At 36.3% G+C, this 13828-nt stretch overlaps 2 protein-coding genes across 2 annotated transcripts in view; both read right to left on the bottom strand.

Annotated features, from left to right (window-relative positions):
* Positions 1 to 742: 742 nt before the first annotated feature.
* On the bottom strand, positions 743 to 6977 carry LOC122027905 (casein kinase II subunit alpha-2-like). Its single transcript, XM_042586923.1, has 10 exons — positions 6559 to 6977; positions 6309 to 6438; positions 3983 to 4177; positions 2990 to 3147; positions 1858 to 1948; positions 1714 to 1779; positions 1392 to 1474; positions 1249 to 1312; positions 1122 to 1190; positions 743 to 1045 (listed from the first exon to the last, which is right to left on the bottom strand). The coding sequence occupies exons 1-10, from the start codon at positions 6849 to 6851 to the stop codon at positions 989 to 991; spliced, it is 1206 nt and encodes a 401-aa protein (XP_042442857.1). The 5' UTR covers positions 6852 to 6977; the 3' UTR covers positions 743 to 988.
* Positions 6978 to 7641: 664 nt separating this feature from the next.
* The window catches only part of LOC122027914 (formamidase-like), a 46341-nt gene continuing 40154 nt past the window's right edge, over positions 7642 to 13828 (bottom strand). Inside the window, exons 2-7 of the mRNA XM_042586932.1 lie at positions 10069 to 10306; positions 9784 to 9974; positions 9257 to 9492; positions 8444 to 8687; positions 8256 to 8363; positions 7642 to 7960 (exon numbers count right to left, since the gene is read on the bottom strand). Of these exons, the coding sequence (XP_042442866.1) occupies positions 7835 to 7960; positions 8256 to 8363; positions 8444 to 8687; positions 9257 to 9492; positions 9784 to 9974; positions 10069 to 10306 (1143 nt within the window). The 3' untranslated portion in view covers positions 7642 to 7834. The remainder of the gene's footprint in view (positions 7961 to 8255; positions 8364 to 8443; positions 8688 to 9256; positions 9493 to 9783; positions 9975 to 10068; positions 10307 to 13828) is intronic.

The raw sequence follows: 13828 nt of genomic DNA on the forward strand, positions 1-13828 counted from the left end.
TTGGACCGTAAAAAGTGATCCAGGGGATGATCCCTTGATCTGGATTGGTGGAGATGAATGATCCCCATCTATTTTATGAATGGGGACCATCCCTTGAACCAATCCAAGTCAAGGGACCATCCCCTGGACCGCTTTTTGCGGTCCAGAGGATCTGCCCTCTCAACTAAGCCTTAACATTTAGATTTACTTTTTTTCCCTTTATTTTATTATTTTATAATTATATATTATTATTTTGTTTGCATATTGATAAAGGTGTAATTAGTGATGAAACGAGTGGAGTTGAAATAATATAAAATATTAATATTCAAGTATATATATATATATATATATATAATATTTAAATACAATTTAAAATTTAAAATATAAATAATTTTACTGGAGCTAGGACTTAAATTCGAATTCAAATGATTTCTTATAAAAGATAAATATTTTCCTTTTATTTATTAGGTAAAATTTGAGTGATTCATTTACTACTCAAAGCATTTAACTCAAATTGAAAACTAGCACAATTACAGAACAAGTTGTCACCTTATAACATTCCTATTCTCCTATTAGATGACTAATAATTTAATTTTCAAATATAACAAAATGAAGCTTTATTTTGATGGCATCATTTATTTATCAAATTCATGAGTTGAACACAATTAACCCATTGATATTAATTATTGGAAAATTTCAGATGAAATCAAAACAAAAATAGCACCTTCGGCCACAGCCATCAGACTAGAATAGAAAATTAGGCTGACTAAATCCATATAAATTGTCCTCTCCATGATAAAATATATGGCTCAAGGCTTCAGTACAAACCAAAATATCTCATCTAAAACTAAATTGATCCAAGATTGAAGATTCAACTTCTGAAACAATAAATCAAACATTCGGAAAAATGAGAACAAATAAATCAACTTGTAAAGGTTATCCCACAATAGCACACGCACAATCACTTTAAGATGCATGAACATGTAAAAAAAGCATCCAGCTCAAACGATTATGGACGAGTCCTGGAGCTTTCAACATTTCGCACTGGATTGAAATAAGAATGGGCCTGGAAACAGCAGCAAATTTTCAATCAGAATCATTCATCAGAAAAATGGTGCAAGACTTGCAACAAGGGTATTCACCATTGCTTCCTTTGCCGTGAGCCTATCCTTTTGATCATATTGGAGCAGCTTATCGACGAAATCAACAGCCTAGAAGAAATAACATAAGTAAAAATGATAACCAGAACTTTTGAATCTAGCACATTACCTCTGGAACTGCCAGATGCTGGTTTTCAGAATTTATAAACCTTGTCCATGGCTTCCTACTGTGCCTGTGAAATGGAAAATTGATGTTAAGGAACAGTCTGCAACAAGAAGAGGAGGCTTAATTATAGAAGGGCGTTTGAGAACCTTCCAACAAGCTTTTCAAGGTGCGGATCCAGCTCAAGTCGGTATTTGTTGAGATATGAGTTTAACCCATCTGTTCCAAGCACCTGAACCACAGTAAATATTCCTTGCTGAGTTTTGCAAGAGTAGCGAAGTTGACTAATTGGCAAAAATCGATCAAAACAATTAAAGCAGAAGACAATCAACATACGAGGAAGCAGTGTGTAAAAAGACAATTATACACAAATTAATAACATTTCAATTATGCTATGGGCTTTGAAGTCTTTTTGACATATTACTCACATCCGCCAACTGTAATTAACTTCCATTCAAATGTGAAGCATACCTTAGCTATTTTGACCAACTGATCATAGTTATCCTGCCCATAAAAGAATGGTTCCTTCCTGAATACCTGCTAATCATCAGAGTAACATGAGAAGATAGAAAAAATGGTCAAATGAATGAAGCAGTACAAACAATTTTAACGCACCATCCCAGCAAACATACAACCAAGGCTCCACATGTCAAGTGAATAATCATAATCTTGCAAGTCGACAAGAAGTTCCGGGCCTTTAAAGTACCTGCAAGGAAAAGGCAAAAAAAAAACTTATCCTAAAATTCTGCATTTGATTCATGAAGTAGCAGCAGTAAAGGAAGAAAAATGTCACAATTTCCTGAAGCAAAGAAACCAACAAACCTCATTAGATAGATATTGTCCCTCCATTGAAAGCTATGCAGCTCTCAAATCACATTAATTTGGTTAACTATAGTTTCTTGGGACTCCCTTTGCCCCTTATATCTTCAATTCTAATCAATTCATCCAGTTTATCACAACAATCTTATTCGGCTCTTCTTGAATTAAAGAAATATTAGGTATTCCGACGATTTGTTTAATCGATACAAATTGTGACCCGGATCTCGCAGATATTTCGATTCCATCCAACGATGATGCTATAGCTTCAATCCGATTGGTTCTTAACAAATTAGTATCCGCAATTTGTGAGGGCCGCTCTAGCTATATAAGAAATCCTTGATTATGATTAAGGGGGAATAGTTAAATTTTGGACGATTTTTGGGATTTAGTTACTTTCTTGAATTAAATTTAAATTAAAAACAAAAAAGAAAGTGTGTGCATATTGATAACATGTTACTATGTTACATGATTTCTTTGTATCCCAAGTAATATTCTTGATATCTTAAATATAAGATTAATGAATACAAGAGAACACGTATTGCATACAAGTCCCTTATTATTCCTACGAGGGAAATTTCATATGGGTAACCATAGAAGGGATTTCAGTATAACAAATATCAATTACCCCTTTAAAATTTAGAACCGAAACAAGTATGCAAAAGAAGAAAATAGGGTTCAAAAAAGAAGAAAATAGGGTTCAAAAAAGAACAATAATGATTTTGTCTGTTTTTATTGTAGATATGCATATCAATTTGTTGCTTCCGAATTGCAAAATCTAAGAAATGGTTTCCATTCATCAAGGTTGGCAAGCTATGAGGCTTTGCTTTCTTACAGAAACTAATCACATGCCTAAATCAATTCCATTTTACAAAGACAAGAAAGAAAATGTTAGAAGGTTGGTAATAGGGCACAATACTTAGCATCATACCTAGAGGCAACTCTGACATTGTACTCTTTTCCCGGGTGATAAAACTCAGCTAGACCCCAATCAATAAGACGAAGCTTCCGTTGTTGATGATCTATCATAACATTATGAGGTTTGACATCTCGATGCATGATGCCTTGAGAGTGGCAATAATCAAGGGCCTATAGAGAGTTAAAGGCAATCAAACTTGACAAAATCTAATAAACTGAAAGAAAGAAAACAAAAATTTGCAACACATGCCACTTGCAATACATATGAATAGACAAATTTGCAAAATTCAAATAATTGAATCATGGTACTCTGCACATCACTGTAAATGTTAGAAATCTATTTGCAAAGAAATTCCATTAATTGGTGTAAAGCATCCTATTCAACATTTGAAAAAAAATGATGAAAAAAGCAATTTGGCTCAGACCACATTGAACCAATCATCCTAAAAGGTAAGTCATTTCACAAAAAGTCGCTGACAGGTTGAGCATGCAGAAAATCACATCAAGTTTAAAATGTCATGCAAATTATCATTATAAACACAATAAATAATATATATAATCATGCTTACTAAATCAAAAGTTACAACAATAACAACAAGCAAGCCTTCATGACATCTATATGGGCACTACATGCCATTGGGCTTGATCCCCTACTACTAAATCAAAAGTTACATCTAACATTTTTAATCAGCTACGATACATGAGATAGTATCTGGACTACTCCAATTGGATTGAGTTACCGGCTATTCTCAATCATATCATAGCTGGTCAATTCAAATCCCACTTACAAATATGTGGAAAATCAGGGAAACATAAGATACACCTTATCTGAAGATAAAAACTTACAGATATTTTGATTGGTTGATCTAAAATTGGCAAGTGCATTATTAACTACCAAAACCAATACCCATGCCACAACTAATAACTTAATGTCATTCAAAATTAGTAAGTTGACTAACAAACTGATAATTTCATCTCAAAAACAAAGATGGAAGGATAAACATGCCTTTAGTAATTCATAAATATAGTATCTGATATCGTAGTCTGATAATGTTGGATAGAGAACTTTAAAGTCAGTATTGTTGACATATTCAAAAATCAGACTAGGTGTCTTTGATTGTTGATCTCTGACAATATCAAGTAGTTTGATGATGTTGGGACCACCACAAAGATTTTGCAATATCTTTATTTCTCTCTTGATCTGCATCAAAGGAAAAATAGTTATGTATAAAACGCAACATAAGAAGGAATTACAAATAAGAAACAGAAATGTTACAACATCAAGTAAACCCTACCGTGTGAATCAGACAAAGAATTTATCACTATTGACTAAGTTAAATGCAATTAGAAAATAAGGAAATATACCAGAATTCAATTGTAAAAATCATCATCATCATCAAGCAGTGTTTGCCCCAACTATTTGGGATCGGCTGCATGAATGCTATACTTATTGAGCATCAAGCTATGTACAAGGCAATATCACTAGTAATATTAAATTATTTCGATTGTTATTACATTGACTAATATTTTCTTTGATCACCTACTCCTCCTTACCTTCCACTCTAATAGGTTAAATTATTCTAACTATCGAATCTACTAATTTCCTTTGAATATGTCAATACAGTTTCTATATTCTCTTATTTTATCATCTATTGAAGTTACACTTAATTGCTCTTGAATATTAATTAATTTATTTTTTTATCATTTCTAGCAACTCCAAACATCTACCTTAGCATTTTTATCTCTGCTAACATTAATTTTTATATAATTGTTTCCTAGCAGCCTAACACTTAGATACCTAAAATATAGTATAATATAACCTTATTAAACTTTCCTTTAGCATAAGGGAGATGTGACAATCACACAAAACTAAAGAAGCTCCTCTCTTTTTTGATCATCCATTTTTTTAACCTATTTAATTTTATCTTCATTACTATCACCTTCTTATTGAATAATAAATGTGAGGTTCCTAAACTCATTGACAGGTTCATCCATCTTAAGTGTTTTATCAATACCCTTTTTGTTATTGGAACAACATTTTTATGCATCAATTTTTATTTATTTATTTAATTCAAACGAAGGGACTTGAAGTTAACCTTTTGTATAAACCTCCAACTGTGAGAAAATCATTTATAACACTCTTTGTAGATTTAACATTAATAACAATATTACCATGCATATATTTTGTCACTCATTAATATAATTAGTAGATGTTCTTTTATTTTCAAAAATGTACCACAATAGTTGTCTAAGGATTCAATCATTAGAATTTTCTCTAAATCAGTAAAAAAAATTGTGCAAGTCTTTGTTTTCTCTATATTTTTGTATTATCATCAAATAAACATCCCTGGTTATCTTGTAAACATGAAACCATATTGATTTTCCATAATGATAGTCCCATCTCTTATTCTCCTCTCGCTAACTCTTCCCTGAAATTTTATAGTATGCCTCATCAATTCGATACCTCTATAATGAGAATGGCATTGTATATCCCCTTTATAATTATAGGAATCAAATGAAATATTACCAAAATTGAGATAATGATTGCTACATCAATAGCACTTCCTCATTAGAATTATACAAAAAGAGAGCTCAGTTCCAATTGCAATAGCTTTTATAGAGTTTTAGGGTAAAATGCATTTACTAATGAGTGATGACACTGTATGAAGCACATGCCCTTCAGCAAACTCAAAGTAATATAGCTTAAATCAATTGCAATCTAATGCGAGTTTCACATCACTAACAAAGAAGCATATGCCACCTGAGGAATTTGAATATCTTCACTAGCTTAACAACGATACTCTACCCATGGAATCAGACATCCTTCATCTAGTATATTATTTGGAGAGTTTGAGATCACTAGTAAAGAAACATGTGCCACCTAAGGAATTTTATATATCCTCAGGAGTTTAACAATAGTACTCTCCAATGGAGTCAGGCATTCTTCGTCACGTATTTTATTTGAAGTTACTTAGAATTCTTCGATCAATTCCAGACAGGCATTATTCATCCTCATAAATTTTTGGGATGATTCAAGTATGTTCCTCCAACCTCAGGAATCAACTATTGGAGCATTGGTCAAATGAAATATTGAAAACAAGCAAACCCTATAAGACTTTGCTTTAAAATATCAGACTCTTACGTGAAAATTTTGGCATGTCTAAAAGCTCATGTGATCCCACAAGGCCAAAATGATTAGAAGACATTTAGGATATTCAGTAACAACCAAATCAATCTGTAAAGCAATGGAACCAAAACACATCGTAGCAACTCCTTTATTATTAAGAAGATCTAAAATAAAGCATTAGATTATGACCCAACAAATTTTGCACCTTCTTCTTTTTGACTGGCTTGAGAATCTTAATAATGCACTTCTCATTGTTAGGAACGTGCACTCCCTCGAAAACCTCACTATACTTTCCTCTTCCTACCTTCCGAACCACCTCGTAAGGATCTTGTTCCCTACGAAAGCAAACAATCAACGACCAGCCAGTATGAAGCCTTGAAGGGGAAAACAGAAAATGTGAAATCCAGAAAGAAAACTCAAATCGTTGGCGATAGAGGCATCAATCACGCTCTTACCCCCACTGGACGATGAGTGATTCGTAGTCCCAGTAGTCCTTAGGGCGATGGACGTTGACGTCGGCGTAGACCCGAGCCAGGGAAGGGGCGCCGGGACGGCGGAGGGACTTGCCTATCTTCTGCGCCAGGGCTCCTGCAGCGGCGGACGCGGTGAACGGACGGAGGAGGAATCCGGTGATAGGGGTGAGGAGGCAGTTGGGAGCAGAGGGGGACGCAGTTGCGGGGAAGGAGGGGAGGCGAAGGTGGCGGAGGAGGGATCGGATTGCGGAGGGGAGGAGAGGGCTAAAGGTCATAGAAAGAGAGACAGGGATTGGAGGAGGAGGAGGAGGAGGAAAGATAGAGGGGGAGGAAAAGCGTCGGCGGTGGCGGCGGGTCGGCGGTGGGAGATTGGGATAATACGCATGTCCTTTTAGCGGCGCAGTGGCTTGCTGAAAGGGGCCGAGCATATAAATATTGGACAATTTTAACCCTATGAATTTATTTTATTTATCAATTTATTTTTGCTAAATTGCTAGAAAAAAAAACCCATTATTTATTGCCTTTTTTTGGCATGCCCCATGGAGGTTTGGAATTGTCAGTTTACCCCCTTATAGTTTTAATTGGTTGTTAAAATATCCATTAATCATTAATGTCTATTTTCAATAGTGTAAATTAGCTTGTAGTGCTCAGTAAATTATAGAATTTTAATATTTTAGAGTTATAAATACATATTATGACTCATTTTTTGAACGATGAATCTAATTTTTTTTATAATTTTTCAAAATTTGATAATATTTCTTGCAATCAATAAATTCAATTTTTTAAAAAATATATATATATATATAGTTTCTTATATTTTAATTATCAGTTTGTAGTTATTTTATAATAATATAATGGCAAGTTTCAAAGTGCAAACTACTTGTGCCGTGTTAAGAATTTGTTAAGCAAGAAAACTAAAAAAACTACAATCCCTCCAAAATATGCATCACGAGAAGAGGATAATTGCTTTCTCAAGCCTTGTGCAAACTACTTGTGCCTGTACCGAAGGCTTTTTTCTTGACATTAGATGCGCATCATGAGCATCTACCATGGTAACTCTCCAACTAAGAAGAGGATAACTGCTTTCTCAAGCCTTTTTATTCGTGTAATGCAAGCATATCATGCTCAAACATCCATTACATGGAGTAGTTTTCATAAATTTAAGCAAACAGGGTTATAACCATATACGATAATGTTGATAGCTAGAATGCTGTGATAAAGAACTTATTCAGAACCCAGAGAAGACAAAGCAGCAGAGTCATATATCCTTGGACGGGTTTTGTGTTATGGGCAGATCTCCATCGTATGTGCTCTTCAGAACATCTGGGAGTCTCTTCAGCACTTGAGGTCCTGCTGGCACTTTTCCAGATTTTGGTCTTATATCCTTTGTTCCCATTCCATTCCGAGCATGTAAGGATAATAGTATTAGGCATTATAATCTTAATTATGCTCATTGAAAAAAAAAAAGAAAAGAAATAAACTACAGCCTCTTTAAGCTTGATTAGCTGAATTGAGAAGTTATAGTTATATTATTTGCTGCTAATATTTTTGTATCTCTGCAGTGGGTAACTTAAGCTGCAGTGATCCATGAACTGGACTATAGATAGGTATGTAAAGTTGTTTGTATAGGATTGAAAGAACTCAATCGGATTAGCAGCCATTGAAATTCAACTACCAACCTGATCAAATATGGATGTAGGAATGGCAAGAGTTGCCAAAGCATTTGGGGTGTCTACTATTCCTGATATCCTTCCTTCGCAAGGGCAGCATGAGAGTAGTATATACACCTACATTAAGTATGTGCATTAATTTATTGGTTTCATCTTCATGGTTTGTTGGTATTAGAGTGTGATAGAGTCTTTCAAACCTGTTCTTTGGAGTACCCAAATTTTGAGAGGTAGTCTATGGCATTTAGGACAGCACGCTTGAAGGCTAAAGTTGCATCAAGGAAGTGTTGCCTTCCTTCCTCATCCACACTAATTCCTTCGAAGACTAACCATTCTGAGAACCTTGGTTCCACTGGCCCTATCTCAAAAATTGGGTTTACATGGAGAGGTGTTGGCCCCATCGGTGTAAGGTACTCTTTCATTCCGCCTCTTATGATCTCACACCTGTATATTACAAGTCAGAGAAGACTCATCTTTTAAAGCTAATGTCAATTTGATGATTATTAAACATGTCCGCCTTTAAAGATACTAAAACAATGTTTGTCTCAGTATAAATTTGAAGTAGTTACTAATTCATATTCTTCACACATTCATTGTTTTTTCCTCCATGGTTGTTTTCAAATGTATTGGAACACTTACAAATGCATATCACAAAAGCATTACGGCCATCACTCATCGATATGAAAATATTTGTTTATTGATACGAGTAAACACTCTTAACACTCTTAAGTTGACTAAGCTATGAAGATACTAATGATTATCTCCTTACATGCTTGCCTTTGAGTATTCTTAATGTACCATTGTGCCAATGGGAAATTTATTCTTCAAGCTTTTTTGGAATTCATCGCATGCCAGTTTTGCTAAATGGTTATGTTCAACAGCTGTACTCATTTCTACCATATTTCTTGCTTCTGGTTAAATTTTCTTTTATGACTTCATATTTGATGCTTACTGAAATCATGTATATGCAGAAGCATATAAACAAGAATGCAACTGAGAGTTTGAATAGTTACTTGAGTTCTAGGAATCCACTCATTTCTATTGCTCCACAAAATGTGATTTCACCATCTCCTTGCGAAAAGTGCATATCACCTGTACTAAGATTTGCTCCTTCCACGAATACTGGAAGATACACTTTTGAGCCTGTACTTAGATTTTTGATGTCACAATTCCCTCCATTTTCCCTTCCAGGAATTGTCCTTGCAGCCTCATTTGCAATCTTTTCCCATTCGAGGGTTCCTTCTTTTACCTACAAGTTTCAAAACATATATATATCGGGATTGCGGTACATATATAGTAATATAGAACATACATTATAGTATAATAGCAAAATATATTAGAAAATTCATGTCCCCAAATAATCCAAAAAAGTAATAGTATAATAGCAAAATATACTAGACAAATATGCTTTAGATGCAGTTTTATGTTGTAAAATATTATATGATAACCATATTTTTTATTCCATTCCTACTGTTCAAGTTGTACATACTTACACTTGAAGATGGTAGTTAAAACTCACAGATTCTGTGTGGCATCATACCTTTCCAAGGAGGCAATTCCTTGTGTTTGGTAAGTGTGCTACCGGTCGTTGGTGTACGACTTCAGATAATTTCACTGATCGAATGTCAGTTTCTACCAGTTTCTTTTCCCTTTCATTCCATGTTTGTAGAAGTTCCATGGAAGGTGCAGTTCCAACTACCCCTGGGTGAGTCAAACCAGGAAATCTAACACCTACAAACCAAATTAACTTTGTAAAGACAAAATCACTATTCAGAGAAAAGGCAGATCAAACTGTTGGAAAGGCAAAAATGTTAAACCAAGTCACCTGGTATGTTTGGGGAGTATGCATATATTCCTTCAAAGTACCAAATGGCTTTAGTAGCACAAGGAAAGTGATCCGTTAGAAACCCTCCGCCATTATCTCTATCCAATGTTGCTGTAAAACCCCATTCGTTACCAAGCAGGGGACCTAAGTTGCATATTTCTACGACTAGAAGATCCCCAGGTTTGGCAGGAACACCTTTTGTATCAAGAACTCTTAGAGGACCACTAAGACAATGAGACTGTGAATTATCACAATATTATGATATGGTTAAGAACCTGATACCCAGCATGAATAACATAGATATATCTAATCATAATAATAAAAAATAATTTTAAATTGATTTTAATCCATTGAGATTGAGATTTATTATATTTGATATCATAATTAAAATTGAATAAAATAACAAAAATAATATTTCTAGATGTATTATATTACTATGCTTATAATTATTATGATTATATGTCATATTTAATTTTTCCATTATTCTTTAGACAACTTGTATAAATAAGTTTATTGGCTTTAATAATAATATAATAAAAAAATTTATTCTCTACTATATTTCTTTTCTCTATCTATTAGTTTCTACATGGTATAAGAGTGAAGTTCTCTTTCTCCTAATTTTCCTCTTCTGAATTTTTATTACAGCGGCTGGAGTTTCTACATGCTGATTTGACATCATCAGTAATAGTGCGGCAACTTCGACGACTGCAACAGCAACTTTTCTTCACCTTTCATCAAAAGCTTTTTACCATCGACAGTAGCAACTTCGGCAACGGCAATCGTAACAAGGTAAACTTGCTATTTGTTCGTTTTGTTTTGTTTTATTTTTTGTCCATTATATTTTTTATAATGTATTTTTTTGATAATAATGTGTTTTTAAAATTTCATCCTAATTATTGTCTTGTGAAGGATCCCACGACAAAAACTATTCTATTACAAGGGGATACTAAAACAGTCTTTATTATCTTCAACCCACCTCTATCAAAACCTTTGTTGGAGAACACACAAATAAATTCTCTTGGCATGCACGTCTTAGTCATCCGTCTTATTCAGAATATTATTAATCGTTTTGGTTTACCAACTTCTTCAGTGTCATCATCTCATTTATGTGAAGTTTGTATGAAAATAAAATCCCATAAACTATCTTTTGTATCCTCTACTCGGAACTCTAGTTTTTCTTTAGAAATTATTCATTCTAACGTTCGAGTCTTTAGAAATTATTCATTCTAACGTTCGAGTCTTGCTCCTATTCTTTCTAATTAGGGTTTTCTTTACTATGTTATTTTTATTGATAACTTTAGTAATTCACTTGGATTTTTCCTATGAAAATAAAATCTTATCTCTTCGATATTTTTTGTCATTTTCAAAAGCATGTTGAGCATTATTTTAATTGTAAAATGCTCTCTCTTCATTCTAATTGGGGAGGAGAGTATCAAGCGCTTTATTGTCATCCTACTTCTTATGACATCCTCCATCAAGTCTCTTGTCCCCACACTCCTAAACAAAATAGATCCGCCGAGAGAAAATATTGTGATGCGTTGGTAATGGGAGCCCACCAAGTATGAATCAAAGGCAAGAATAGTATCCGACGTGGAGGGCAAAGTTAAGACAGTCAAGGGCAGGAAACCACTGGCTCACCAAAGTTGGCCGAGCAGGTGGCAACGAGTTGAGCGGGTCTGAAGAGTCTGATCGGCCTGGAGACTCAACTGAATAGATTGCTCATTCGGTTGGGACGACTATAGAGAGGACATCTGATGCTCACAACTATGACCAAATGAAAGCTAGTCCGATCGGACCGCCTATCCAATCGGGCGAGGAACGAACTACTGAGCTGAGCACCCATGGAGAAGAACATCCTTGAGCGATTGGATGGGGAATCTTGGCCGAGTGGCTCCCCCGCTTGGCCAAACAGTGGGTCCCTTGCGTAGCTCATCATATCCTTCTGGGAGTCAGTATCACTTGCATGGGGGCATGGTCAACAAGCAAATTGTATGACGGAAGCTTTTACTGTTATGCCAGGGATTGCACGCCCTGTTAAGGAATGGTGTCAGAGACACTTTCCTGACATGTCTTTACATAGGATAGTTGGAAAAATGTGCACACGCCTTGAGAAATGTGCATGTCTGCTACTGGAGTACTATATAAAGGGGGGTCTATGCACCGACGAAAGTATGCATTATTTGTGCTTGAGCTCCTGTTGCTACAGTTCTTTACCATCTTTCTACTATTCTAGTGACTGACTTGAACGTCGGAGGGCCAACGCCAAGGACCTCTTCCCTGGCTTGACACTGGCGTTCTTAGTTTTGTAGAGCAGAGGGGAGTCTTCACGAGGGAAACTACTAATCCACATCCCTAACCAATTGTCTTCACTATTTTCGGATAGGATCATATTGGTGCATTCTATGGGAACTTAACCTGTATCCGAGACATGGAGATGGAGGACGTTGGATGACTCACGATCGTGACATTGATAAAGGAGGAGTTGGACATGCTGATACAAGTCCAGGCGGTTAAGATGGTGGAGCAACAACAGTAGGCAATGGTCGAGCGCCAAGCAAAGGAACCCGCGACATCAGCAACGAGATAGCAAGCCAGCTACAGAGACCGAGCAAAAAATATATCCGCTCAGGGCCAAACAAGAAACTGTCTGGCACATATGGGGATACACCAAATGCGTCTATCCCCTTTCACCGAGTGTTATTCCACACCCCTTCAGAAGAACAAGGTCGAACGGGTAGAGAGCAAGGATCTTCCTCGGACGACGTGTCTATCTGAGACGGACAGAAGGGAAAGGCACCAAGGATCGATGATTACCCTGAATGGATCAATAAGCAATTCTCTTAGGGGATCTTGGACGACCCACTATCACAACATTACACACCATTGACAATTCAGGAGTATAATGGGACAACCAACCCATAGGACCATCTGATCAAGTTTAACAATACGACCACACTCTATCAAAACACGGATAGAGTGAAGTGTCAAGTCTTCCTTACCACCCTTTCTGGATCATCACAGAAGTGGTTTAGATGTCATCCGATCGGATCAATCCACAACTTCAAGGACTTCTGGGCATCATTTTTGCATCATTTTTCCAACAACCGCCATTACCAGAAGATGAACGTTAACTTGTTCACTGTGAAGCAAGGCCCAAGGAGACATTGAGGGCCTACATCAAGAGATTTGATCAAGTGGCCATCGATATCCCATCGGTCACCCTAGAGATACTGATAAGTGCCTTCTCGCAGGAGCCTATAGAAGGGAAATTCTTTCGCTCACTCATCCGGAAGCCGTCAAAAAACTTCAACCACCTACTCAGGCGCGCCAGCGAACACATAAACGTGGTCGATGCCCAAGCGGCATGAAGGAAGGAAGTGCCCACTGAACATAATGCTACCCCTGAATGACGACCGGCCAATAGCCATCAACCACCAAAGGACCCTTGAGAGAGAGCAACACAATCGCACTTGGAGCCCGGAGCCATGTTGTGCAGCATGTGGAAGCAGAGTGACCGAAGGCTGCGAAAGGCAAGTCGTAGACACCGTTGTTCTGCTCCTACCATCTCTCGGCGACAGATAATACCCGGGACTACTATGACTTGAGGTCAATTTCAAACTGACCGTCTCCTCCAGGATATCGCCGTCATTCACCCTCTCTCAATCGACATCATCGACGTTGATATGTTGATTGGGCGGCAGGAAGAAGAAAGACTGCTGGCCAAGTAGCGTCAATGCCAACCTCAACGAAGAGGTAATGC

This window comes from Zingiber officinale, chromosome 1A (assembly GCF_018446385.1).
Source record: "Zingiber officinale cultivar Zhangliang chromosome 1A, Zo_v1.1, whole genome shotgun sequence".
NCBI lineage: Eukaryota > Viridiplantae > Streptophyta > Magnoliopsida > Zingiberales > Zingiberaceae > Zingiber > Zingiber officinale.